The 27,811-nt window shown below is 40.0% G+C and overlaps 2 protein-coding genes across 28 annotated transcripts in view; both read left to right on the top strand.

The window, feature by feature from the left end:
• Nucleotides 1-27,811, top strand: part of SUGCT (succinyl-CoA:glutarate-CoA transferase) — a 529,555-nt gene that overhangs the window by 397,478 nt on the left and 104,266 nt on the right. The gene's annotated exons all lie outside the window — the stretch shown is intronic.
• On the top strand, nucleotides 20,950-26,721 carry LOC148114176 (uncharacterized). The gene has a single exon (XM_087892425.1). The coding sequence runs from the start codon at nucleotides 25,318-25,320 to the stop codon at nucleotides 26,719-26,721; it is 1,404 nt and encodes a 467-aa protein (XP_087748551.1). The 5' UTR covers nucleotides 20,950-25,317.

The following is a 27,811-nucleotide window of genomic DNA, read 5'->3' as shown; positions in this document are numbered from 1 at the left end:
AGCCTGGCCTGGCCTAACTCTCCTCTTTTAAATTTTTTAATTCGTGATTTTATAAATTGGGTGTTTTAAACTGTGTTTCGGCCAAAATATTTAATAATTTTAAGGGATTTTTAATATTTGTATTGTCTGTATTTTATCTTGGCTGTTCACTGCCCTGAGTCCTTCGGGAGTAGGGCGGTATAAAAATTTGATTAATAATAATAATATTAATAATAATAATAATAATAATAATAATAATAATAATAATAATATCTCAATAAGTAATTGTATATTTTGGTATCATTTTCTCGTCCGTTCCTTGTAAGATTTTATCCAATTCGTTTGGTTCATTTAGGAATCCGAATTTTACCCTATCTGTTTTGTACCTTGATTCTATTTGTAAATATGGCCACCAGTCAATGTCTATACCCTGCTCTTTCAATTCTTGTCTCGATTGTAGTTCTCCTGTATTATTCAATAATTCTTTATAATTTCTCATTTTCTCCGTGTCCATAGCGTTAGGATAGATCAATGCCTCCATAGTCGATAACCATCTCAGAATTTTATTGTAATGTGTTTTTCTAATCTCTTGCCATATTCTATGTAATGATCCTCTAATAATGTGTTGTTGAAAATATTGATGTTGGTTATCTTTTCCTTCCCACAAAAATGTGTGCCAACCTCGTCGTAGGTCGAATCCCTCTAGTAGTAGTGTTCTCTTATTTTTAAGGTCTATCCAGTGTCTAATCCAATTTAATGATGCCGCTTTATAGTACAGTGTCCAGTCCGGTAGGCCTAATCCTCCGTTCTCCCGGGTATCTTGCAAGCATTTTATTTTAATTCTGGCCTTCTTCCCCTGCCAAATATATTTTGCTATCATTTTATCGAAGTCTTTGAAAAAATCCTTTCCTGGCCAAATCGGAGTTACTTGGAAAAGGTATAGCAGTCTGGGTAGGATATTCATTTTAATAGATGCAATTTTCCCTAAGAATGACAATTGTAATTTACTCCATGTTTCCAAATCTTTCTTAATCTGTTTTGTTAATTTGGTATAATTGTCCTCTCTAATTGATGTTGCTTTATTGGTTAGCCAAATTCCCAAATAGTTTACTTTGTTTACTATTTGTATTCCTAAATTATCCTCTAATTCTTTCTCCTGTGCCTTTGTCAAGTTCTTCATTAATACTTTGGTTTTTTGTTTATTGATTTTGAAGCAGGCCACTCTTCCATATTCCTCTATTTTCCCTAACAATGTAATTCCTGTTGTTTCTGGTTGTTCCACGATAAACACTACATCGTCAGCGAAGGCTTGCAGTTTATACTCCTCTTTTTTTATTCTCAGACCTTTTATCTTTGTCTTTCCTAATTTCGTTTAATAGGATTTCCAGTGATATTATAAAAAGTAGTGGGGATAGAGGACATCCTTGCCTCACTCCCTTTGATATCTCAATTTTTTCAGTCATATCCCCATTGATCATGATTTTGGCTGTTTGGGGGGGGGAGTATATTTTCCTAATCATGTTTAAAAATTTATCGCCAAATTCCATCGCCTCCAATTGTAATATAAGAAAATTCCAATGAAGACTTCCGGTGGCACCGCAGGCACTGGCAGATGTTCCTTTTGGATCGTCAGCCTCGCGATCTCGTTAAAACTGCTAAGACAGCGCAAATCAGCTGTCTGGTGGTTTGGAAACCTTCCCCTCGGGAGAAGAGAGGAAGGCAAGCAGCCGGACGAAGGTAGAGCTCCCCAAAAGCCCTAGGAACAGTTCTGGGGCTTGAAAGGTGAGAGCTCCCTGGTAGTCTGACAGAGCTCCGGATCCGGGACTTTTCTGCTTTAAGCAGAACAAGACACTGCGACCACCCCTGCAATCAACATTCAGCTTCAAATTAATCTCAAAGCAGGCAGAACAAAAACAGGAGTCCTAGTAACTGCAAGTACTGAACTTTAACTCTGTATCTATATTTCTTCCTTCTAAGATCATCAAAAAGGAAAGGAAAAATGGTGCCTGAATTGTAACAGGGCATGGAAAAAATGAAAGTTATGGTGAAAGTGATTGTTAACATCATTCGCGCTTTTAAGGCTGTTCAAGATTATTAGATTCTATATTAAAGAAAGAAAGATTTAAAGTGGAAAGATTACAGTTTGGACTTTAAATAAACTACAATACTTACAAAAGATTTAAAAACAATTGGACTTATTGATTTGGTTGCTGCAAGAAGTATAAATTGAAAGTTAAAAATGGCTTCTAAGCAAATAAAACCTGGCTTTAAAAGTGTTGGAGGATCGCCAGCACAACCATCAAAACTACAACCTTTTTCTATTTCAAACCCAAAATATTGATTTTGGAAGCTCTACAAGAGTCTTTACAGGAGGCTTTTAAGCAGCAAACCTCTGTTTTAGAGGGGAAAATTAAGGGAGTTTCTGATGAGATGGCTGAAATTAAGGAGGTTATCCAAACACGGAATAAGGAAATAAGAGAAGATATAGTAATGGCATTTCAGGGTCTGGCAAAGCACATTGAATTGTTGGATGAAAGAGTAGAAGAAATTAATCAGTCTAATGTGAATTTGGAAAATAAAATGGATGAAGTTCAGACCAAGATGGATAGGACAGACGATGAAGTGGTGATGTTACAATATAAAGTGATGGAGTTTGCCCTGAGAGTAAGAGGTCTGAGAGAGCACAATCGAGAGAATTTGAGAGAGATCTTTGCAGAGGCTTTTGCAAAGATAACTGGAGAGCAACAAACAGATCTTTCATTGCAAATTGACAAAATATATTGTGTTAATTCCTGGTTTGCCAGACAGAACCAATTGCCAAGAGATATTGTGATTTATTTTACAATGAGGAGGATCCGAAATGAAATTTTACAAGCCTTCTATAAAAATAAACTTCAATTGGCAGGACAAGAGGTTTTAGTACTGAAAGAAATCCCCCCCAAAATGTTGAGAAGCAGAAAGGAGTTTGCTTTTTTGGTGGATGAACTTAGAAATCGACAGATTCAGTTTAGATGGGATGTTCTAGCTGGACTAGTGATGAATTACTTAGGAGAAAGGCATCACCTTAACACAATTTGGAAGGCAAAAGATTTTCATACAAATGTATTAAAGGCTGGATGCCCATCATCTCTGGAAATGAGGAGAAGAAATGAAGAGCTGGCAATACAGGGACAGAAGGAAAGTAAACAGCCACAAGCTGAGGGAAAGACTTCGCTTATTGAAGAAGATTTACTGCAACTTTTTGGTACTGTTCAACCTTTGGAAGTAGCAGAAAAAAGAGAAGAACCTAAAGATCAAAGACAGACCTGAGCTGCAGCTAAACAAAGAGAACAAGACTTAAAGATACAGCAAACCCAAAAGGAAAGCTCTAGAAGTTCTAAAAACAGAAGCAGTGGGAGGAACAAGGGCAAAAAGAAAGGTGCAGGAGGATCTCCAGCTGGCGCTCCAGAAGCTTCAAGTGCCAAGAATGGTAACTAAATTTTTGACCTGGAATGTCAATGGTTTAAATTCACCACAAAAGAGGAAGAAAATATTTCACTATTTGAAACAGTTTAAAAACGATGTAATTTGTCTACAAGAAACACATATTAGAGTGACAGACCAAAAATATTTGATAAATTTAAGATTGGGAACACATTTTGTTGCATCTGTTCCAGAGAAGAAAAATGGTATAGTTATATACCTAAGGATAGATTTAACAGCTAAACTAATTGAGGCAGATGTTCAAGGAAGATTCATTGCAATTGAATTTTTAATAGAAAGGAAGAAAACACTCTTAATTGGCGTATATGCTCCCAACCAACAGCAAGAAAAATTTTATAAGCTTTTGCACACCAAAATAATACAGTGGGATTATAAATCGTGTATATTAATGGGTGATTGGAATGGAGTACTGGATACTCAAAAGGACAAAAAAGGATTACTTCAAAATACTCAAAATCGTGCTAGATTGCCTAAATCTTTTTTTGACATGATGGATGATATGGAGCTGAGAGATATCTGGCGAGAACGAAATGTTGAAGAAAAGGATTTTACTTTTTTTTCTGATAGACACCAATCTTTTTCTAGGATTGATTTTATACTAATCACTAATGATTTTTTTTCTAGGGTGAAGAAGATGAAGATATGTTCAAGAACTTTAACTGATCATAGCCAGGTGTGGATGGAATTAGAGCAGGAAAAGGGAGCTAGAAGGTCTTGGAAGATAAATGAAAATTTGTTTAGATATGAGGAAAATGTGAAAGAATGTAAAAAACAAATGAAAGAATTTTTTGTTATGAATATGCACAAGGGTACACCTATGGAAATGGTTTGGGATGCAAGTAAAGCATATATGAGAGGAATTTTAATACATTTGAATAATAAATATAGACGTAGACAAGAAAAGAAACGGAGGGACGTAGAAGAGGAAATAAAAAAGAAAGAGCAGGCACTTATATTGAATCCAACAGATAAGAAAATAAAGGAAACAATAAATTTGTTGCGAGGGCAGTTCAATATGTTGATGGCAGATCAAGTGGCAACTAACTTACAATATGCTAAACATAATACTTTCTGTAATGCGAATAAACCAGGTAGATGGTTAGCTTATTTGTTAAGGAAAAAACAAAAGCTACGTACCATAGAAAAAAACAGAATACAACGGTAAAGGGGTATATCAACAAAATATGATTAAAAAAGCTTTTTTAGAATTTTATACGAAGTTATATGCTAGTGATACAATTCAAGGCAAAGACATAGACAGATATTTACAGGAGGAGAATATTCCAGCAAGCCGGGGTGGCTTAAGAAATTTTTAAATGTTTTAATTGGTTTGTGATTTTTAATTTTTGGGCCAAATTTATATATATTTTAATTGTTTTTTAATATTTGTATTTCATGTTCTTAATTCTGGCTGTACACTGCCCTGAGTCCTCAGGGAGAAGGGTGGTATATAAATTGGAAATAAAACAAATAAATAAATAAAATTCCTGTAGTTACACCAGAGCAAAGGGAAGAACTGAACCAACCAATAACTTCAGAGGAAATTATTTTAGCAATTAAACAGTTAAAAGGGGGTAAAGCTCCAGGCACAGAGGGACTGACAGCTGTTTATTATAAAAATTTGCAGTTAGAAATGGTGGAACCGCTTAAGGAATTGTTTAGCAAGATTCAAGCTGGAGGAGATGTACCCCCATCCTGGAGAACAGCTTTTATTTCATTGATCCCAAAGGAGGACCAAGATCATAGTCAACCCAAAAATTATAGGCCAATATCGCTTTTAAATACTGATTATAAGATTTTTGCCAAAATATTAGCAAATAGGTTAATGATAGTTATGCAACAAATGATTCATAATTATCAATCTGGATTTATAAGTGGGAAACAAATGAAATGTAATGTAAGACAAATTGTAAATTTATTGGAATATTTGGAAAGCAACAACCAAGTCCCTGCAGCGCTTATCTTTTTGGATGTGGAGAAGGCATTTGATCGATTGAATTGACAATTTTTATTGAAAATAATAGAAAAGATGCAGTTTGGAGAGTACTTTACACAATATATTAGGGCAATATACCAGAGACAAACAGCACAAATAATAATTAGTGGTGGTTTAACAGAAACTTTTAAAAGTGAAAAAGGAACAAGACAGGGATGCCCTTTATCACCATTATTGTTTATTTTAACTTTGGAACTTTTATTGAATAAAATACGAGGGTCAAATAAAATAAAAGGAATTAAAATTAGACATCATGATTATAGACTAAGAGCTTTCACAGATGACTTGGTTGTTACTTTAACTCAAGCAGTACAATCAGTTACAGGTTTAATGGATATAATTAGCCAATATGGACAAATGTCTGGATTTAAAATAAATAAACAAAAAACAAAGATAATAACTAAAAATATGACGGTAAAGCAAAAAGAAGAACTAGAAAGATTAACAGGATTTGAAATAGTAAAAAAGGTTAAATATTTTGGGGTATATATTACAGCTTCAAATGTAAAATTATATAAAAATAATTATGAATTGTTATGGCAAAAAATACAGAAAGAGATGGAGAATTGGGGAAAATTACAATTATCTTTGTTGGGAAGAATAGCAGCAATAAAAATGAATGTTTTACCCAGGTTTTTATTTTTGTTCCAAATGATATCAATACTCAAGAAAGATGAAAATTTGAGGGAATGGCAGAAGGGTATTAATAATTTTGTTTGGGCAGGGAGAAGACCGAGAATAAAGTTAAAAATAATGCAAGATATATGTGAAAGAGGAGGTCTTAAAATGCCTAATTTAAGATTATATTATGAAGCAGCTGTCCTATCAATAATTAGTGACTGGATTAATTCAACAGAAGAAAGAATTGAAGGATATGATTTGTTATATGGTTGGCATGCTTATTTATTATATGATAAGAAGGTGGATAAGACCTTTAAAAGCCATATATTAAGGAATTCATTGTTACGAGTTTGGAAAAAGTATCAATATAAGTTAAATTATAAGATACCTATATGAGCAATACCCAGACATACGATAGAGAATATAAGTGTAGAACAAAAGCAAGAGGTGATTACCTATAAAGAGCTTCTTAAAATGGAAGGGGGTATATTGCAGTTAAAATCTTTAAATGCATTAAAAGAAGAAAGGATAATTCAAACTTGGTTTCAGTATGGACAGTTGCTAGCTAGATGGAAAGAAGATCAGAGAATTGGTATCATGCAGAACGAGGAAAATTTGGTAAAACAAATTAGAGATCAAGGCCAAATGCATATAAAAAGTTTATATAATATATTGATAGAAATAGATTCAGAAACGGAATTAGTTAAGGATTGTATGATAAAATGGGCACAAAATATTCAGGAACCAATAATGATGGAGACTTGGGAAAAAATATGGGTTAGAAATGTGAAATTTACGCAAGCACAAAATTTAAGAGAAATTTTTTATAAAATGTTTTATAGATGGCATTTAGATCCAAAAAAGTTAGCTTGTATGTATCCGAATTTGCAATCTGAGTGTTGGAGATGTGATTGTGATGATGCCACTTATTATCATATATGGTGGACTTGTAAAAAAGTTAAAGCATTTTGGATTAAAATATGGCAGATTATCCAAAATATTCTTAAAAAGAAGATAAAGTTTACTCCACAGTTGTTTTTGTTGGGTATAATCACAGATTATATGGTTATAGAGACTAAATTGATCTTAAATTTAATAACTGCAGCTAGACTTTTGGTGGCGCAATATTGGAAGAAGGAAGATCTGCCTACTATTGAAGAATGGACATTAAAAGTAGCAAATTTAGCAGAAATGGCGAAAATTTCAGCTTATTTGAAAGATCATTCACAAGAAAGATATATATCAGAATGGAGAAGATGGTTTGATTATATTCAAAGCAAATATCGGACTAAAAAGTATCAAATAGCTTATGAATGAATAGAAAAATTAAGAGTATTCATATTTAGTTAAGTAAAAGGGGAGTTAAAGTGTGAAGGGGGGGATAGGAATCCATAGATTGTTAGCTTAGTTTAGTATATGATTGTTAATTGTTATACCCTGTATTTTGTTCTGGGAAGTTGAGGGGGAGGGCTTGGGGGGGTAAGGAAGGGAGGGGGGATGGGGAAATATTTGTAAAAAAAATTTTTTTGTAAAACTCTTTAATAAAAAAAAAAAGAAAATTCCAATGTAAGTTATCGAAAGCCTTCTGTGCATCCAAGAAAATTAGGGCTGCTTGTTTGTGCAATTTTTTCTCATAGTATTCAAGGACGTTAATGATTGTTCTCATGTTATTTTTGATCTGTCTTCTCAGCACAAAACCATTTTGGTCTGAATGGATGTATTTGTGAATAATTGTTTTCAATCTCTGCGTAATGACAAGCATAAACAGTTTGTAATCCATGTTTAACAATGATATTGGCCTGTAGTTTTGGATTTGTGTGGGATCAGTATCTTCTTTTGGGATAAGTGTAATTATGGTTTCAGCCCAGGAATTAGGAGTTTTTGCTTCTAAGAGTGCATCATTAAAAACTTGGAGTAGAAACTCGTCCATTGGGGTCTGACACTTTTTGTAGAATTCTGTTGGTATGCCATCTGATCCAGTAGTTTTATTGTTTTTTTGTTTTTTCCTTGCCTCCAACAGTTCAATCATAGTGATTGGTCTATTTAATAATTCTTTGTGTGTCTCCTCCAGTTTTTGGATATTTGTTTTACATAAATATTCCTTGATCTCCTCTTCCCTAATTTCTTCTTACTTGTAAAGGTTCTGAAAGAAATTTTTTGCTATACGTTTTTTATCTTGATTTCATGTGACATAATTCCCCTACCTCATCTTGTAGTTGATATATGTTCTTCTTCTCTTTTTCCTTTTTCAATTTATACGCTAACCAGCAACCTGTTTTATTAGCATGCTCAAAATGTTTTTGTTTTGTCAATTTGATTTTCTGTGCTATTTCTGTTTGTGTAATTAAATTAATATTATGTTTAACAAGTTTTAACTTTCCTTTAATTATTTTATTGTGGGGTTGTTTCTGCAGTTCTAATTCATATGTTCTGAGTTCTGTTAATAGATTGTTTCTTGTCTGTTGTTTATCCTTGTTTTTCTTTGCTGTGTATGAAATGGTAAGGCCTCTTATATAGGCTTTGGCTGTATCCCAGAGGTTTTGGAGTGTTGTCTGTTCTTTGGTATTTATCTGAAAAAACATATTCATTTCTTTCTTGATCATCTGTGCGTTTTCCTTGTCCTTAATCATTCCAGTGTCCATCATCTTCCTTTTTTGTTTCCGATATCCTTTCCATATTATTGTTATTGGACTGTGATCTGCCCAGGTGTTTGGTGATATTTCTGTGACTTTAATTTCTTTCCTAAGTTCTGAGGTTGTCCAGGCCATATCTATTCTGGACCACGATTGGTGTGGGACAGAATAGAATGTATATTGTTTTGCTTGTTTATTTGCCTCTCTCCAAACATCATGTAATTGTAGTTCATCCACCATGTCTTTAAATGTATCCGGTAATATTTTTTCCTGGTTTTATTCTTTTTATTGCTCTGATAGTCTTTTTCAGTGTCCATGATTGTGTTAAAATCTCCTATGATGCAAATATTCTCATATTCCAAATCCTTGATTATGTTATGTATTTGTTTAAAAAACTCACTTTGATTTCCATTGGGTGCGTATATCGATATTAATAATATATTTTTTAATTCTGTTTGTATTTCTGTCATCAAAATCCATCCTTCTGTGTCAGTATATACTTGTTTTGTTTTTAAATGTTTCTTAACATATACTGCAACTCCTCTCTTTTTTTGATCCACTAATGATGTGTAAGTATTCCTAATCTTTGATTTTCTAATAATTTTTGGCGTTGTTTCTTAATAGAGACTTCTTGTAAAATTATGACATCCGTCTCCAATTTATGTAATTTTGTGAATGTGTGTGTTCTTTTGGTTGGTGAATTTAGACCGTTGATGTTTATTGAGGTCATCTTTAGTTCTTGTTCCATTATTATATTCTATCTGTTTGTTGTTCTTAGTCTCCTTGTGTTTCTTGTAACTACTTGTGTCTTTTCCCTCGCTCCCTCTCTTTCAGTTCTTTCTCTCTCCAATCTTCTTTTTTCTTCTTGATCTCTTTCTTCTTTTTCTGTCCGGTGTTCCTCTTGACTCTTAGTCTCTGGTTCTTCTCTGCTTTCCTGTTCCTCTTCCAATACAAAGTGCTGATCGAAAAAAATCTTGTTCTTTTTCTAGACTGTGAATCTTGTATTTTCTTTCTTGCCAGGAAATCAGTAACCCTTCCGGTATTAGCCATCGGAACAATATTTTATATTTATTCAATTGTGTCATTAAGAAATTATAATTTTTCCTTTGGTCTCTAATTCTTCTTGGAATTTGTTTGAGAGTCATAATTTCCCTTCCTTTGTATGTAATTGTTGCTTCTCTCATTTTCTTGTAAATATCTTCTTTAATGGATTTTTTTGTGAACCTAATATGTATTTCCTTTGGCAGCTTGTGTCTTCGGGCATAGTTGGTGTGGACTCTATAGATTTCATCTATATCCCTTCGAACGTCTTCCTTATCCCTCTGGATTGCCTCTGCTAGTATCTCTGTCATCAGTTCTCCTAGGTTTCGTCTTTTTGTCCCTCCACATTCTGGAATCTAAGGAAAAAGGATGCCTTTTCCATTTCTAAATATGTTAATGAGTCTTCCAAATCCTTATTGGTTGCCACTTGATTTTGCTCCATCCTTTCCATTGCTAGTACTGACTGAATGTTTTGCATGTTGAGAATGGAGGTTGCCTTTTTTTCCCCGCCTCTGACATAGTGTCAACTGGCTTTTGCTGCGCCGGAGAAGCTGAAAGTGTCATCTGGTTTGAGGGTATCTTCTTGCTTAGTGATCGTTAATTAACCTGTAGTTGCCATTTGTACTTTTTGTATTATCTGTCTCCAAAATTTCATATACTGATTTGTTATTTAAATCTTTGTATTTCTGTCTATATTAATGTTCAAATTAACAATCCGAAAGTATTGCCCAAGTATGATAATATTTGCTATTCAGTATATTGCTGTTTCTCTATCGCACAATCAAAATCTCTATGTATATTTCCGTATACTTATTCACAGTTTAAAATATCCTACTTTACAATATTCTTAGATGAGGGAAGGAAAAAGTAGGGGGGGGGAGGCAAGAGAAAAGTTTAAGATTTCAGCAGTTCATTAGTTCAAGAATAAATTTTCAGCAATTCATTAATAACAACAATTTTCCCTTTTATAATTAAATGCTGTACTATTAGGTAACTATTAGCTAATGTCAATTACCCTTAATTACTATACACAATGTATTTCTTTGGTATATATGATCAATCTAATTTAACTATAATATAATTCTAAATGTGCAATATAATAAAAGGCTAAATAGTAAAATAAAACACTTTATAAACCTAGAAACTGGATTGATAATATATATATATATCACTTTTTACTTAGTATTTAGTAGTTAATAATTAATTATATATTTAATAATCAAGTTTAAATAGCTGGATTTTACTTATTAAATGTTATCTTTCCTCCTTTTATAATATCTTCTTCTTTCAGTCTTGCATCATTCCACTTTCTTCTCTCTGTTAATTGTGTCCAGTGTCCTTTAAGTTAAGTATCGAAATATCCAACACTCAAGATACCCAATTCCAAGTGTCCAATTATAATCCAAGTGTTCAGTAAAAAGACCTTAATAGAGTTAATTTAGCTCCACCGCTCGTTAATTTCCAGCCAGGAAGGTTTTGTGTAACAGTCAGCTGTTCTCTCCTCCTCTCCGATATCCACTGCCAGTCGCTCGCCTCATCGCAAATCTCTGCTTATAACAAAGTCTGTCTGTCTCCTCTTTGTCTCTCCTCTGGATAACGTCCTTTACCACAGAGTAATTTATTTTAATACTCCAATTTCGTCTTTAATACTCTTCTACTTGCTCGTGTTATCATTTCCAATAACTGCCATTCATTTAGCTTTCCGCTGTCAAAATCTCTCGCCCCACGTTGTTTCTTCTGATCTTGTCTGGTCTCTCTCACCTCACTTAGAGTTCTAATTCCAAACACTTTCCTCTCCAAAATCAATTTGTTTTATATTTTATTTTATGATCCACAACTCCTTAATGGTATTTCTCTTGGAGTTACTCCAGTTCCACCGCCTGTCACTTTCTGCACTGTCACTGTCAATTTATGATTTCCGCTCCACTCACTTTTCTGTCGCCGCTTATCACCACTTGCTTGGAGTTTCACTTTCACCCATTTCTGTTCGCACTTTATAGCAGTACCTTCTTCTATTCTCATTTTTCTTCCTTCTGTTTCCTACCAATGTATTCTTTAGTTTGATCTTCGCTTCCCACTAATCAGCTGTCAACATTTCAGCCAGCCAAAATGACTGGCTTTTTTCTGATCGGAATTAAGAGGTTTCCCCTGAACCTTCAGCGGGATTGCTATCCTCACCGAGGTCCTTGGGGTTTCCTCTTTTTTCTATTGACCCCTTCGAGGTCAATAGCGCCTAAATCGGCTTCCTGATCGAAAATATTGGAACTTTGAGAACGGAGCACCGTTCTCTTGTTCCTGGCACAATGACGTCACCGCCGGAAGTCCAGAATAGTTTAGGTTTCCATGATGGCTGTGGCTATCATTGATCTTCAGTGTGTATTCCTCCATTTCTAATCTAATGATTGGTATTTAGGGCAGCTTTTTGCAAGCAAAGAAGCTTTTTATATTTTTGTACAGGTAATCCTTGACTTACAACAGTTCATTTACTGATCATTCAAAGGTACAGTAGCACTGAAAAAAGTGATTTATGACCATTTTTCACACTTATGACCATTGCAGCATCCCCACGGTCATGAGAGGCTGGGCAAAGTGAAGCGCCCCTCGACGTGACTGATGTTGAGTTGGCCACACCCGCTCAGATCACATGACCATCCATGGCTGCCTACCCAGCTGGTCATTAGGGCAGAGAACCAGTTGTTTAATTATTTGAATCCCACCACTGAGTCACAGTCTTTTATTTACAGGGATAAACAAAAAAAAGCAAATGTAATTAGTCCCAACAAACCTGAGAGCCGGCTTATTGTTTTCCTTTGCTGTTCTCTCTTTTCTTCTTTGTGCATATGCACATCTGGGATGGATCCCATCTCTTCTTCCCCCTCACTCAGCTCAGGCCATTCAGCTGCCTCTCCACCTGGGGGAGGATGGAAGCCCAGCCTCTGCCGCTATCTCTGATGCTGTTTCCTTATCAGAGTCTTCCAAAGGCTCTGAAACTGGTCCAGGCTCTCCCTCCACCTCCTCCTCGTCTGACTCTGCAGCTATCCTTGCTGGCAGCTGATGGGCCACAAACAGATCTAGAAAAAAGTTGTGAGAGTAATTTTAGACATGTGTTCCCATTTGGGTGTTCATGAAGGCTGAATAAACATCAGGTACAGGAGGTAGTTTCCTATCATATAAGACTATTGCTTTCTTACCATTATGTTTATTGATGTAAAGCCCACTTTAATCTTAACATTGCCATTGGTATTCATGGGGGTAAAGCTAAGGTTGATCTTAATAATTCTGGATCACTTCTCGATCTAGATTCTAGATCTAGATCCCAACTTGGGGGCCCATGTATCAAGTGTGATACTATTTTCCTCTGAAAGACCTTACATGTTAGCTGTCCTCCTTTTGAGTAAAAGAAAGAGAAAATGACTTTCATTCATCTCATGGCCTCTGTTCTTGTGGATACTATGTCTGTTTTGTCATAGTATTTTGGTGAATGAACACTTCCTTTTGTTCACGTTAGTGTGCCATACACTTGTAGTCTTGACCATGGATAAAGAAGACTCAGATTCCCTCTCATTCATAAATTAATTTAATTCCAGTTAAATTTTCTCATGGTTTAACTTACCTTCTAGACTGCTTGTAAGAAAAATATGAGTACAAACAGGGCACTCACATACAGTATGTATACCACAAGAGCACTTTGGAAGAAAGTTAATTTAAAGAATCAGTACACAAATTTTTAAAAATGTTTGCATAACATTTTGTTATGTTTGCAAGCTTATGTGTGGGGCGCCCCAGGGGCCTGTCCTCTCTCCCCTTTTGTTCAACATCTATATAAAGCCGCTGGGGGAAATCATCCATGGTTTTGGGGTGGGGTATCATCAGTATGCTGATGATATCCAACTTTTTCTATCCACCCCGAATCAGCCCAGTGATGCCCTCGACGTGATGTCCCAGTGCCTGGAAGCGGTGCAGCTCTGGATGGGGAGGAACAGGCTTCAGCTCAACCCTGCCAAGATGAAGTGGCAGTGGGTACCAGCATCTCGGTTCCATGGGGATGCTCCACCACTGGTTATAGGGGGTGAAGTGTTGCCCCCTGTTGACAGGGCGCGCAACTTAGGTGTCCTCCTGGATTCACGGTTGACTCTGGAATATCATGTTACGACCGTGACCAGGGGGGCATTTGCCCAGATTCGTCTGGTGCGCCAGTTGCGCCCTACCTGGACTGAGATGCCCTACGCACAGTCACTCATGCACTGGTCACCTCCCGGATTGATTACTGCAACGCTCTCTACATGGGGCTGCCCCTGAAGACTACTCGGAGGCTTCAGCTGGTGCAGAATGTGGCCACACAGGTAGTGATGGGAGTGTCCCGAAGCTTTCATGTTACACCCTCCTGAGCGACCTGCATTGGTTACCGGTTGCCCTCCGTGTGAGATTCAAGGTGCTGGTGATTATCTATAAAGCCCTACATGGCTTAGGACTGGGGTATTTGGCGGACCTTCTGCAGCCAGCAACAGTTCCCCATCGCCCGGTGCGTTCCCACAGAGAGGGCCTACTCGGCGTGCTGTCAGCCAGACAGTGTAGGCTGGCAATCCCTAGGGAGCGGGCCTTCTCTGTGGGCGCACCTATCCTCTGGAAACAGCTCCCCCTGGAGCTCTGGATGGACCCTGACCTTCGCTCTTTCCGCCGCGAACTAAAAATGTGGCTATTTCGCCTGACCGGCCTGGACTGATGTGGGTTTTTAAAATGGATTTTAATCGATTTTAGGGATTTTATGTGTAACTTTTGACCTGGAGTTTTTGTTTTATTTTTCTGTTTTATTGTTGTGGGCTGCCCTGAGTCCTCTCGGAGAAAGAGCGGCATATAAGTCTCAATCAATCAATCAATCAATCAATAAATAAATAAATAACAAAGTCATTGGGATGATGCATATAAATGGGCTGAATAATATCAATAACAATAATCATTTAAAAAATAGCTTTGTTCTTGAAATGTAAACAGGTGTAGTTTCTTGGTTTTTGAGTAGTGGTTAAGGTACCAACCTAAAAAGCAGGAGACTGAGCTCAAGTCACATCTTAGTTATGAAAGCTGGCTGGGTGACTTTGGGCCAGTCACTTTCTTTCACCCCAACCCACTATCTCAGGGTTGTTGTTGTGAGGAAATAGGGGGAGGAGGAAGATATGTTGGATATGCCTAGAGTTATTTGCAAAAATAATAAAGAAAGAATATGAATGAATAAATTATTAATGAATTATTAATGAATTAATTAATAATAAGTAAATTTCCATGTTACTGAAAGCATTGTCACAAACAGGAGGGGAAATTATGCCATGCATCAGTCTTATTTTTTATTTAAGCAAATTTACATATCTATTCAGCTATATATTATGTTATTGCCCAAATGGCATTCACGTTATAATATGACTGACACAAAAGACATAATTCAATATAAGGATATTTACAGTATCATTTCTATTACTAGATCCTTGTAGCTGGAATGAAGGGTTAATGTGTTAGTTTTTTAAAAATGTACATGCTTTATTACACTGTTGTTTTATTTTCAGACATACTTTTTGCTAATACACCACATAAAAAAGATATTCCAAAACTGCTATGAAAAAAGTACTCAGAAACTAAATGAAATTAACTTGATTAGGAAGTTATTTCTCTGGAATTAATTGACATAGATTGATAGCTATAACTGTTAGTGAAAAAGTCTTGCCAACTCATCTAGAAACATGGAAGTAGTCAGAGGTGGGATTCACTTACCTTCCCTACTGGTTCGCAAATGGGAGCTTCACTCCCATGTGCCTCCTCTGCGCATGCACATGGCCTCTTGCGCATGTGCAGTGCTCGTGCATTACATCTGGGCAGGTGGGCAGAGCCTCCCACAGTCACCACTACAGGTTGCCCGATTTTTTATTTTTCCTGCCTAAATGTAAAGCTTTGCTTTTCTTCACATTAAAATTCATTTTGTTGGATAGGGCCCATTGTTCAAGTTTGTCAAGATCTTTTTGGATACTGAGTTTGTCTTCTGGGGTGTTGGCTATTCCTGCCAGTATAGTATCATCTGCAAATTTGATGTTCCCCTTCTATTCTCTCATCTAAGTCATTTATAAAGATATTGAACAGAACAGAACAGAATTCTTTATTGGCCAAGCATGATTGGACAAACAAGGAATTTGTCTTGGTGCATACTTTCTCGGTGTACATAAAAGAAAAGATACATTCATCAAGAATCATAAGGTACAATACTTAATGATAGTCATAGGGAAACAGTCAATATAAATCTTAAAGATACCAGCAACAAGGGTACAGTCATACAGTCATAAGTGGGAGGAGATGGGTGATTGGAATGATGAGAAGATTAATAGTAATGCAGACTTAGTAACTAGTTCAACAGTGTGGAGGGAATTATTTGTTTAGCAGAGAGATTGCTGTTATGTTCGCGCAGGTGTGAGCAGAGACTTTTCTTCTGCCATGCAGGTGCGGGACATATTTTAATGTTATTGGTTAAGGCTGATAGTTTTCCTTTAAAAGGGGCTATTAGCTGGAAGTTGCATGTTGGTTTTACTGAGTCATTATCTGCAATAAACATTGCTGCTAGAAGTTTGGCTTCTCATCTGTATTCCTACTCCCACACATTCCATTGGCGATGAGGGATGAATTGCTGGGCCCTGAGCCAACGTAGAGATAAAAGAGGCACACATGAGTGGAGACTGTTTGTTTTGGAAAGAGAATGGCTAACTCACCACAATTTGTTTCGTTTGATCCTGAAACACAGATGTGGGATTCTTATCTAATTCTTTTTGACTGTATATTGGAAGCTAATGACTATACCACTATCACAGACAATCGTAAACGAGCACTTTTTTTGAGCATTTGTGGAAAAAAAGTGTTTGAGATGGCAAGGGCCCTCATTGCAGCCCAACTCCTGCAGACAGTTCCTTGGGACATATTATTAAGCAAATTGAGGGAACATTATGCTCCTCGACCATCTTGCATTGCTAGAAGACATGCTTTTTACCATAGGGACCAGGCAGAGGGTGAGTCTATCAGTTGTTATATGGCAGCCCTCAGGAAAGCAGCTATCTATTGTGAATTTAGCAATTTAGATGAAGCCCTTTGAGACAGATTGGTCTGTGAGGTTCGGGATGTTCGGTTACAGAGACGATTATTGGCAAAACCAACATTAACGCTACAGACAGCAGTAGAGAAGGCGCAAGCCGCCGAATCATCGAATAGATCAATGGAAGAGATACAGAAGCTGGGCAGCCCCCTGGTGGCTAGAAGGGGGGAAACCATCCATCAGGGAGAGATGGAATTATGGGAGGACATTGAAGATGAGGGAAATAATCATGATGATGTCCATCAGTTGAGAGCAGCTAGCAAGGAGCGTAGATGGGCAGAGGATCGAAAGTTGTTCTCCTCATTTATAGGGTGTGGTGGAAACCACCCAAGAACTATGTGTCGCCATAAAAACACGATTTGTAGACGGTGTGGGAAGAAGGGTGACTTAGCACAAGTTTGCCATGCTGTGTTGCTTGCCCCCCCAACTGGACAGACTTCAATTTGAAATGGGGGGGAAGCATGGCCCACCGAGGCTAACAACCCCAGAGGACGAGTGTTTTACTATTAACACGGATGTGTGTTGTTCAGAAAGGGTGCGCAATCAAATGGGGATTCCAGAAAGTAGTACAATTTACATTACTGTCCTTATTGCGGGATCTCTCTGCCGGATGGAAGTGAATACGGGTTGGCAACAACAATTGTATCCTGGCAGACTCTACAGAAATTGGTGCCACACAAAGCTGAGCGGAAGCTTATGCGTAGTCATATTTGTTTGAGAGATTATCAAGGAAATAACATCCCCATTAAGGGTAGCAGAACGTTCCACATAGAATATAAAGACTTCTCCGAATTGGTTGTTGTTGAAGGTGCACTGCTTAACTTCCTGGGACTGGATTGGTTTGCAGCATTGGGGCTAGAGATTACCGGGTTCATAAAATACAGGGAGAAACCATCAGAGAGTTGAGTAAAGAGTTCGCCAATGTGTTTGACGGAAAGTTGGGAGAATATAGGGGTACCCCGATATCCTTCAGTTTGGACCCCAAGGTGGCATCAATAAAAATGAAACTGAGGCTTCCGGTTGGCGCCGTTGTCATCGCTAGATGGTCTTCTCAAGACCGCCAGCCCCGCCGTCTGTAAAGAGCCGCCTCTACAGCTGAGAGGCGGCTCAAAAAACTCTGAGTTCCACAGGAACCGTGAGGAGAGCCGGCGAGATCAGGTTGAGCCCCCTGTGGAGTCCCCAGATTGCTTTTTTTGCTTCTGGGGAGGAAGCAGGATGAGGCTCCCTATCCAGCTCGCCGAGGCTCCAGGCTCCAGGGACAACTCTGCACCCAGCAGAGCCAGACGACGCGACCAACTTTATCAGCGAAAGTAAAGAGAATCATCAAAATAAACAGGGTGGAATCTGGACCTGAAACTTAAAACTGCAAGTATTTCTACTAGCCCTGTGATTGAATTTAAAGAATGGAGAAAGAATGAAAGTTTGTTAAAATGGCGTCTGGCTTCAGCGCTAGGAAAAGCTGAAAGCAAAAGTGGATTTGCATGATTGTTTCAATACGCTACAAAGTACTTAAAGTAACAGCGCTGGCTAGAAGAAAACTGAAAAATCTTTTTTAAAGAGATCTTGATCTATTCCTTTTCCCTTAACTGATTAAAGTTGGGGAAAATTTTTAAGAGGACTTTGTGGTGGTGAAAAGGGAGGGAAGACTTCCTTTTTTCTTTTTCAGAAAAAGATAGACTACGTGGCAGAATGGCTTTACAGCAAACAAAGCTAGGCATTAAAGCTGTAGGGGGGGGCTCCCCCACTCATAAGTCACAAGAGCAGCCTTTCAGCCAGATACAGGAGACTGGTTTTGAAGAATTGAAAGAATTTATTGTTGCAGCTCTGATGAAACAAGATGAAATTATGAATCAGAAATTTTAAAAATCTCAACAGGAAATTAAGGAGGTGGTTCAAGAAAAGTATGACAAGGTGAAGCAAGATATACTGACAGTTTTAACTGGCTTCTCAGAAATAATGGTCCAAATTGATAAAAGAGTGCAAGAACTTAGTTCAGAAGTAGAATCCAAAATCAAGGAAGCTGATTATAAAATTTCTAATGTGGACAATAAAACGCAAAGGATTGAAAATGAAGTGACAATGATGCAATTTAGACTTATGGAGTTTGCTATAAGATTGAGAGGCATAAAGGAAAATAACAGAGAGGATTTGAGAAGGGATTGTGCTGATGCCTTGGCCGTGATGTTAAAGGTTAGCCCTGATGTGATTTTCTGCAAGATTGACAAGGTTTACAGAGTAAATTCGTGGGTGGCAAGGGAAAGGCAATTGCCTAGAGATGTGGTGATCTACTTTACAGATAAAAAAATAAGAAATGATATCCTGCAGAAGTCTTTTGTTTCTACCTTACAAGTGGACGGAAGGCAGATTGGGATTTATAAAGAGCTTCCACCCAAGATGTTAAGAGCCAGAAAGGATTTTGGATTTTTGGTGATGGAATTAAAGAAACAGCAAATTCTATTTAGATGGGATGCTCCAGTTGGCATAATATTGAGGTATCAAGGAGAGAGATATCGACTAAATACTGTTGAAAAAGCGGAAGAATTTTACCTCAATGTTTTAAAAACTGGCCCAACATTTCCATGTACATCTTCAATGTTAGAAACGCAGAAGGGTGATAAAGAAAAGCAAGCTGAACAAGAGATTGAAATCCAGTGGAAGCAGATGGAGATGGAGGCAATATAGTCACAGGGGACTATAAAGCTAAAGATCAGCGTATAACTCTTTCAGCCTACAAACATATTCTAGAAAAACAACAGCAGAGACCCAAGCCACCATACAAGAAGGGAATCAAGGGTAAAACACAAAAATTAGAAGCCATGGGAGGAGCCAAGCTGAACATAACAAGGGGGTAATATACCCCCTTAAGAGGAAGCAGGTTCTACAAAATCAGAAAAATTTTAGACTAATATTTCTCTTGAATATGGATCAAATTTTTTTTTGCAAAAGTATTAGCCAACAGATTTGCCAGTTATTTAAGAAGTGATTCATTATGACTAAGCAGGACTTATAGAAGGTAGATATATGAAAGATAATGTGAGGCAAATTATAGATTTATTGGACTATTTTGAGAGGAATAAACAGATCACTGCAGTGCTGGTGTTTTTGGATGAGGAGAAGGCCTGTGATCGAGTGAATTGAAACTTTCTATTACAAACTTTGTGAAAGATGGACTATGAGTGCGTTGAAGGGAATAGCTATAAGGCAAGAGGAATACAGAATAAGGGCACTTGCAGACGATCTGGTTGTTACCCTAACACGGTTGATGGAATTAACAATTTAGATGAAAGACATTACAGAAGAAAAATCAAAGACGACCGTTGTGGTTGGATTTTGGTCATATCATATGGAATATAAATATAAAGTCACTCGGGGGGGTTTTATATATGGAAGTATTCTTCAATGATGGGGGCAGATGGTAATTAAAGACATTAAATATACCGTTGGAAGAAGGGATTAATCTGAAGTGATTGTTTGGATGTTACTATTATCATATATACCTGCAAGAAAGTGAAGGTTTTTTGGATAAAAATTTGGTGGGTTATATAAAATGTTTTGAGGAAAAAACTCCAATTTTCTCCTCAATTGTTTTTATTGGGTATAGTTAAGGTTTTTTTATTGGGTGAAATAAAATTGATATTGTATAAGGTGATAGTATATAATAGCCAGGTTATTGATTAGTTAATATTGGGAAAGGGATGTTATGTTTACTATCGAAGAATGGACTCTGAAGACGGCCAGTTTTTTGGCGAAGATGTCAGCATATCTAAAAGACCGGATCCAAGAGATTTATGTACGGGAGTGGAGAAATGGAAGTACCAGATAACTTTTAGCTGAATGTTGTGTAGAAATGCATAGTATATATGGGGTAGAATAGTTGTATGTTAGGAAGAAATGTATAGTACACAGGGGGTAGAGTAGATGGGCGGTAAAGTATTATATAATATGATTTGGATTTGGATTTCATCCTGGGGAAGTCTTGAGGGTAGGGGAGGGTAAGGGAGGGTTAGGGAGGGAAAGGGGGGGGGAAAGGGGGTAAAATCTGTATTTGTAAAACTCTTTCAATAAAAAAAATAAAATAAAAATGAAACCGAGGAGGGTGCTATTTGCACTAGAGCCCAAAGTTGACGAGCAACTAGATAAATTGATTCAGCAAGGCATACTGGAACCGGTGGACCATGCCAAGTGGGAGAGGCCTATCGTGACGCCAGTGAAACCAGATGGGTCGGTCTGAATTTGTGCGGATTATAAATGTACGTTGAATAGGGCTCTTCAACATAATGCTTATCCGTTACCAGTGATGCAGCACTTGTTACATTCGTTGGGGGCGGGGGGATAAGATCTTCGCAAAGTTAGATCTTGCCCAAGCGTATCAGCAGCTCCCTGTAGATGACGCCACTGCAGAAGCCCAAACAATCATAACGCATTGGGGGGCGTTCCGTTGTCACCACCTACAGTTTGGGGTGAGCATGGCCCCAGGGTTGTTTCAAAGCCTGATGGAACGTTTGTTATATGGCATCCCGGGGTTGTGCCCTATTTTGATGATGTGCTCATCTCCGCTACCAATAAAACAGAATTATTTGAATGAGTATGACTAGTGCTACAAAGGTTTCAAGAGGCTGGACTAAAGGTAAAGGAAGAAAAGTGTAAAGTAGCAGTAAATCAAGTCGAGTTCCTGGGATACCTGGTCGATGCATCCGGATTGCACCCCACCAAGGAGAAAGTACAAGCAATACAGGCTGCGCCAACACCAAGGAATAAGATGGAACTCCAGGCCTTTTTAGGGCTCCTCAATTTCTATAGTATGATTTTGCGACAAAAGGCATCTGTTGCTGAACCACTACATCGACTATTGGGAAAAAAGGTGCTGTGGGTATGGGGGCACAGAGAAGCAGCTGCATTTGTGGGGGTAAAAAAATTAATTTCCTTGGATAGGGTCTTAGTTCAGTTTAATGAACATCTGCTGTTAGTCCTGACGTGTGATGCATCCCTGTTTGGAGTCAGGGGAGTTTTGAGTCATCGCCTTCCAGACAATCGTGAGGCTCCAATAGCGTTCTTTTCTAGGACATTATCATCTGCCGAGAGAAACTACAGCCAACTTGATAAAGAGGTTTTGGCTGCGGTGACGGGAATTAAGAGATTTCATGAATATGTTTATGGAAGGAGATTTAATTTAGTGACAGATCATAAGCCACTTTTGGGACTAATCGCAGGGGACCAGCAAACACCGCAGGTCCTGTCCCCAAGAATGACGCGTTGGACAGAGTTCTTAGCAGCATATAGTTATTGACTTATACATCAACCCAGCATAGAACTGGGCCATGCTGACGGCCTAAACTGATGTCCGCTACCTAATCTAGTGGAGGATCCAGCTCCAGCAGCATCAGTACTGCTGTTTGAGACCATGCCATTCATTCTTGTTATGGCCGCGGAAGTGGCAACCCAGTCGAGAAGAGACCGAGCAATCATGCAAGTGTTAAACTGGGTATGGATGGGATGGCCTAAAGAGACAGGGAGTGTAGAGTTTAAGCCATTCCAGGCAAGGCAATACGAACTTTCAGTGCAGAAGGGTTGCCTATTGTGGGGGAATCGGGTAGTGATACCCTCAAGGCTAAGGAAATCATTATTAGAGACTCTATACGAAGGCCATCCCGGAATTGTAAGGATGAAGGCATTGGCCCATAGTTATCTGTGGTGGCCAAATATATACAGAGATATTGCAGAGTGGGTGGCGTTGTGTCAAGCATGCCAGGAATTGAGTCCGGCACCTCCTGCAGCACCACCACAGGACTGGGAAACACCAAAAGGCCCCGGTCTAGAATACATCTCGATTTTGCAGTGCCGATAAAGGTGATGTCCTTCCTAATTGTTGTGATGCCTATTCCAAATGGCTGGAGGTGACCATAATGAGGTCAACCACGACGGATGCTGTTGTGAGAGTATTAAACAAAATGTTTGTGACACATGGGTTGCCGGATGTGTTGGTATCAGACAATGGGCCGCAATTTACGGCAATAGCATTCGAGGTATTCCTAGTAAACTGAGGATTACGTCATGCCCTGGTCGCGCCATTTTACCCTGCGAGTAACGGGCAGGTGGAGCGAATGGTGCAATTGACGAAAGAGGCCTTGACTCGAATTGGTCCAGGGGACTATCAGGAGAAACTTGATAAGTATTTGTTCAACCAACATATCACTCCCTGTGTAGCCACCGGAAAGATTCCAGCCGAATTACTTATGGGTCGCCGGCTAAGAACAAATTTAGATAGAATACACCTCGATTATTCAACAAAAACCCTCACAGACTGGGAAAGTACGGTCAGAATCTTTGAGCAAGGTGATTAGTATATGCCCGGAATTATACTGGTCAACCCATAGATTACAGATGTTACGGGTCCCCATTCATACCGGGTGGAGCTCAAGGATGGGTCCCGTGGCGCCGACATGTTGATCAGCTTCAGAGCTGAGTGAAGGGGACAGTCATTAGGGAGCTGGAAGAAATAAACTGGGGTGGGAATCTAGAAGAGCGAGAGGGACAACAATGCAATGAAAAGGTATCTGAAGGGCTGAGGCCAGTGCAGAATGAAACATCTGTTATTAAGGGTCCATTGCCACGGAGTTTGTCTCGCTTTTCCCCATCTCTAACTGAGGGATATGTTCAGCAGGGCCCCCCAGAGAATATGTGTAAGACATCTGATGTAGTTGAAAAATCGTAGAGAATGCAGTCAACGTGTGAGGGCCCGACAGAAATACAGGCGAGCCGCCAGTCAATGCGAAGCCACTGTAGACCAATGTATCTGGATGATTATGTTTGTGGTATACAAAGTTTCCCCGAGGAAGGGGGAAGGGGTATTATGTCTGCGCAGGCGTGAGCAGAGACTTTTCTTCTGCCACGCAGGTGCAGGACATATTTTAATGTTATTGGTTAAGGCTCATAGTTTTTCTTTAAAAGGCCGGAAGTTGCATGTTGGTTTTACTGAGTCATTATCTGCAATAAACATTGCTGCTAGAAGTTTGTTTTCTCATCTGTATTCCTACTCCCACACATTCCAATTGTGTTCGGGGAAAAACTGGTCTTGCGTCTAGTTGTTCTGGTGTGCAGTGCTCTATAGCGTCGTTTTGAGGGTAGGAGTTGAAACAGTTTATGTCCAGGATGTGAGGGGTCTGTAAATATTTTCACAGCCCTCTTTTTGACTTGTGCGGTATACAGGTCTTCAATGGAAGGCAGGTTGGTAGTAATGATTTTTTCTGCAGTTCTAATTATCCTCTGAAGTCTGTGTCTGTCTTGTTGGGTTGCAGAACCAAACAGACAGTTATTGAGATGCAGATGACAGACTCAATAATTCCTCTGTAGAACTGGATCAGCAGCTCCTTGGGCAGTTTGAGCTTTCTGAGTTGGCGCAGAGAGAACATTGTCCTATTGGCTGTCACGGCAGTCAGTCATGGGTGGTGCCTCGGTGCTGATTGGTAGGACCGAGTCTACTGGAAGCTTTAGGCCCGCCTCTTCCTGCCTGGCTCCAGTTTTTCGACTTGGTCTGTCAGGATCAAGTCGTGTCTATAGCCTTCTCTCAATCTGATAGATTTAAATTGGTTTTCTGACTCGGAATGGACTTCTTTATTCTTTTCACTTGCTCCCTGGCTTGTTTGCCTTTCGTTTAAACTCCGGCGGCCATTGGCGCGTGTGCGAGTTCGCTCTGCCGCGCTACCCGGCTTTCCCGCAAGCCCCAAGCGCTGCGGACGCTTCTGACAGAGCCCCCTCCATCGGGGTCTGTCCCGGGCACATTTCCCCTTTAACGGCGGTGCGTGCTGCATCGGAGCTCGTCTCTGCAGCCCTGCGACTCTCCTGGATTCGCCTTCCACACAGCCTTTGGCGCCCGCCCTCCTGCAGCCGCGAGTCACGTTTTTAAGCCTTTAGGCTAGCGACTACTTCAGGAAGCTGTCCTTGCTGCCTCCTCAACCGCAAGTACTGGGGAATCCCTGGATCTCCATATTAGGCCCCTTGAACCACGTGGCGAGCGTTTAAAGATGGCGGACGCCTCTAATTCAAAACCTTCCCGCCAGGCCCGCAATAGGGGAAAGAGGCCCAGGGTGGAGGATCCTGAAGAGGGGATCTCCAAAAGTCGCCCTAGCAAGTCCAGAGCCACCAATGCAGGAACCTCCTCCCGGTCTTCATCAGTTAAACCATCGAGGGAGGAGGAGAGGTGACATAAGGCCATAGAAAGAGCCTTCCATAAGGCCCAGACAACTGCTGGCCTGCAGGGCTCTTCTGCTCAACCTGAGGCCCTCATTAACAATCCAGCTTCAGATAAGCCTCATTCAAATCCACCCCAGAGGCCCACCCCGGCCCTCTCACCAGACAGATCTGTGGTGGAAGTCACTAATTGTGATTGTGAGGCAGCTTCAGTTTTTCCAGTCTCCCAGGAGGTTACTTCTCCTTCCCCTGGACTCATGGCTCAGGGCTCTCATGACTCCTCAAATCTAGGCCTAAACCAGGCTTTTCAACCTAACCAGGCCTCTCTACCTATCCAGGCCATCCAGCCTGCTCAACTTCCTCAGCCTATCCAGGTCTCTCAACCTATTCCGGAGATCACTCCTGCATTGGCTACATTAATTTCTGAGGCCATTCGTCAAGGTATTTCCCAAGGCCTTCAACAAAGATCTTCCCCTCCTTCTGAGGCTTCTGCTCATTCCAGCCAACCTCTTCCCTCCAGAGGGATTTCCTGTCAGGGGGATGTGGAAATTGTGTCTGAGGCTGGTAACCCTGATGAATCAATTAACCAAGATTCCCTTTCAGAGGGAGAAATTGTGGCTGACCAGGACTTGTCAGATGATGAAGGCCTAGAACCTGACCAACCTGCCTTCATTGGCCTTTTTAGGCCACAGATGTTTCGCTCATTACTTCACAAGGCCCAGATGGTCACAGGTCTTGGCCCTTCTTCTTGTACTGAAACCTCTGCTTCTTCTTCTAAGGATCCAACTAATTCTCTGTTCCAAGAACCTTCAGTTCAGGAGGAAGTGATTCCTGCTCCAAAATTATTTTTGGATGTGGTTACCAGGCAATGGTCCCTTCCAGGTTCTGGACCTGTTCCAAACAATCTGGACAAACGCTTTTTCATCATGGCTCCGGAATTTTCAAACCTATTGCAGATTCCCTCCATTGATCCTCCTGTGTTGGCACTGTCTTCTCCCTCCCCTCTCACAGGTCCTCCTGAGGAGTGCTTGCGGCCGGAAGAGAAGAAAGCGGAGCGAACCCTGATTAAGGGGCATCAAGCCTCGGCTTGGTCAGTGCAGGCCTCTTCTGCAGCATCGTTTTTCAATAGGGCAACTATTCTCTGGCTGAGGCAACTACAGGCTCGCTTGCCTGCTTCAGATCATCGTTCCCATCAAGATCTGAATAAGATATTAGCAGCTGTTGAATTTTCAGCTGATGCCACCCTCAGCGCGGCTCGCTTCTCTGCCAAGGCCATAGGTTCTTCGATCACCTCACGTCGCCTCTTATTGCTCCGCACCTGGCAAGCTGACATCAGAAGTAAATGGAGATTGGCTTCTTCCCCTTTCTCTGGCGACAAGCTCTTTGGCTCTCAACTGGATCCACTCCTCGTGGAAACAAAGGATCACCGCAAGGTACTTCCTTCTCTCAATCGGCGACCTGACAACAGGTCGCAACCCCTTTTTCGTTCCTCCCCTTCCTTTCGCAGCTCTGAGTCTTCCTTCGCCAACCAGAGATCTCAACGTCCCTACTCCTCCAGAGGCCCCTCCCACCAAGACAACCAGGCCAGACAGGGGTCCAGATTTGGGTTTAAGAGATCTTTCCGGGGGGGTAGGGGACGGCCCTTCCGCAGAACCCGGTAGGCCCTCCCTAGACTCTTCTATAGGGGGCCGGCTCTCTCAATTTGCTGACATGTGGGACAACACTGTCACAGACGTATGGGTCAGGTCTACCGTGCGCTTTGGACTCTCCTTGGAGTTCGGTTCCACTCCCCCAAAGTTCTTCTTATGATGTCCTCCCTCCCGGGATCACATCAAGGTTGCTCGCATTAATTCGGCTAGACATTAAGGCTGTTAGACATTAAGGCTATTGAGTCTGTCCCTTCCGCAGAGCGATCTCAGGGGTTCTATTCCCGACTGTTTTTTGTTCCCAAATCATCAGGAGGTTGGAGAGCCATTCTTGACTTGAAATCCTTAAACCGGCACATTGTTTATCACCGGTTTAAGATGCAGTCTCTTCAGACGATATTGCTGGGGATTAGACAGGGAGATTACATGACTTCGATAGACCTAACTGAGGCATACCTCCACATTCCAATTAGGCCGGCCCACCGCAAATTCCTCAGGTTTTACCATAATGGTCACCATTATCAATACACTGCCCTGCCCTTTGGGTTGTCTTCCGCCCCTAGAGTGTTCACTAAGGTGATGGCTGCCCTTATGGCACATATCTCCTCCATCCCTATCAGAGCCATTTTTTATCTGGATGACATAATCATCCTTTCCCGTTCTTCTGATCAGGCCATATTCGATCTCAACCGTACAGTCCACATTTTGCAATCTCATGGCTTTTCTATAAATTGGGCTAAAAGCCATTTAGTACCAGCTACCTGCATTCAACATTTGGGGGCGGTTATTGACTCAGATTTAGTCCAAGTAACCTTGTCCCAGGACAGGCAGGTCAGTTTGTCTTCTCTGGCTTACCAGATCCATCACCGTAGATCAGCTTCTTTGGCTGACCTTTCCTCCCTCCTGGGAAAAATGGTGTCGGCTTACGGGATCGTTCCCTGGTCTCGTCTCCACAGCAGGGAGCTCCAGTGGCTCCTGCTCCCCTTCCAACGGAATTCTCCCATGCTTCCTTCACGGATGATTCAACTTCCTCCGCCTGTTGTCACATCCCTCCGTTGGTGGACTTCGCCAGCAATAACCAAGGGCTGCAGCTTCCAGGAGCCCC

Source organism: Pantherophis guttatus, chromosome 4 (assembly GCF_059756535.1).
Source record: "Pantherophis guttatus breed Tessera chromosome 4, ASM5975653v1, whole genome shotgun sequence".
Classification (NCBI taxonomy): domain Eukaryota; kingdom Metazoa; phylum Chordata; class Lepidosauria; order Squamata; family Colubridae; genus Pantherophis; species Pantherophis guttatus.
The sequence above is the reverse complement of the archived record's forward strand: the minus strand, read 5'-3'. Positions and strand labels throughout refer to the sequence as shown.

Bases quoted from the DNA above. Each gene is read 5' to 3' on its own strand.
- LOC148114176 (XM_087892425.1), top strand. From the start codon at position 25,318: ATGGCTCAGGGCTCTCATGACTCCTCAAATCTAGGCCTAAACCAGGCT.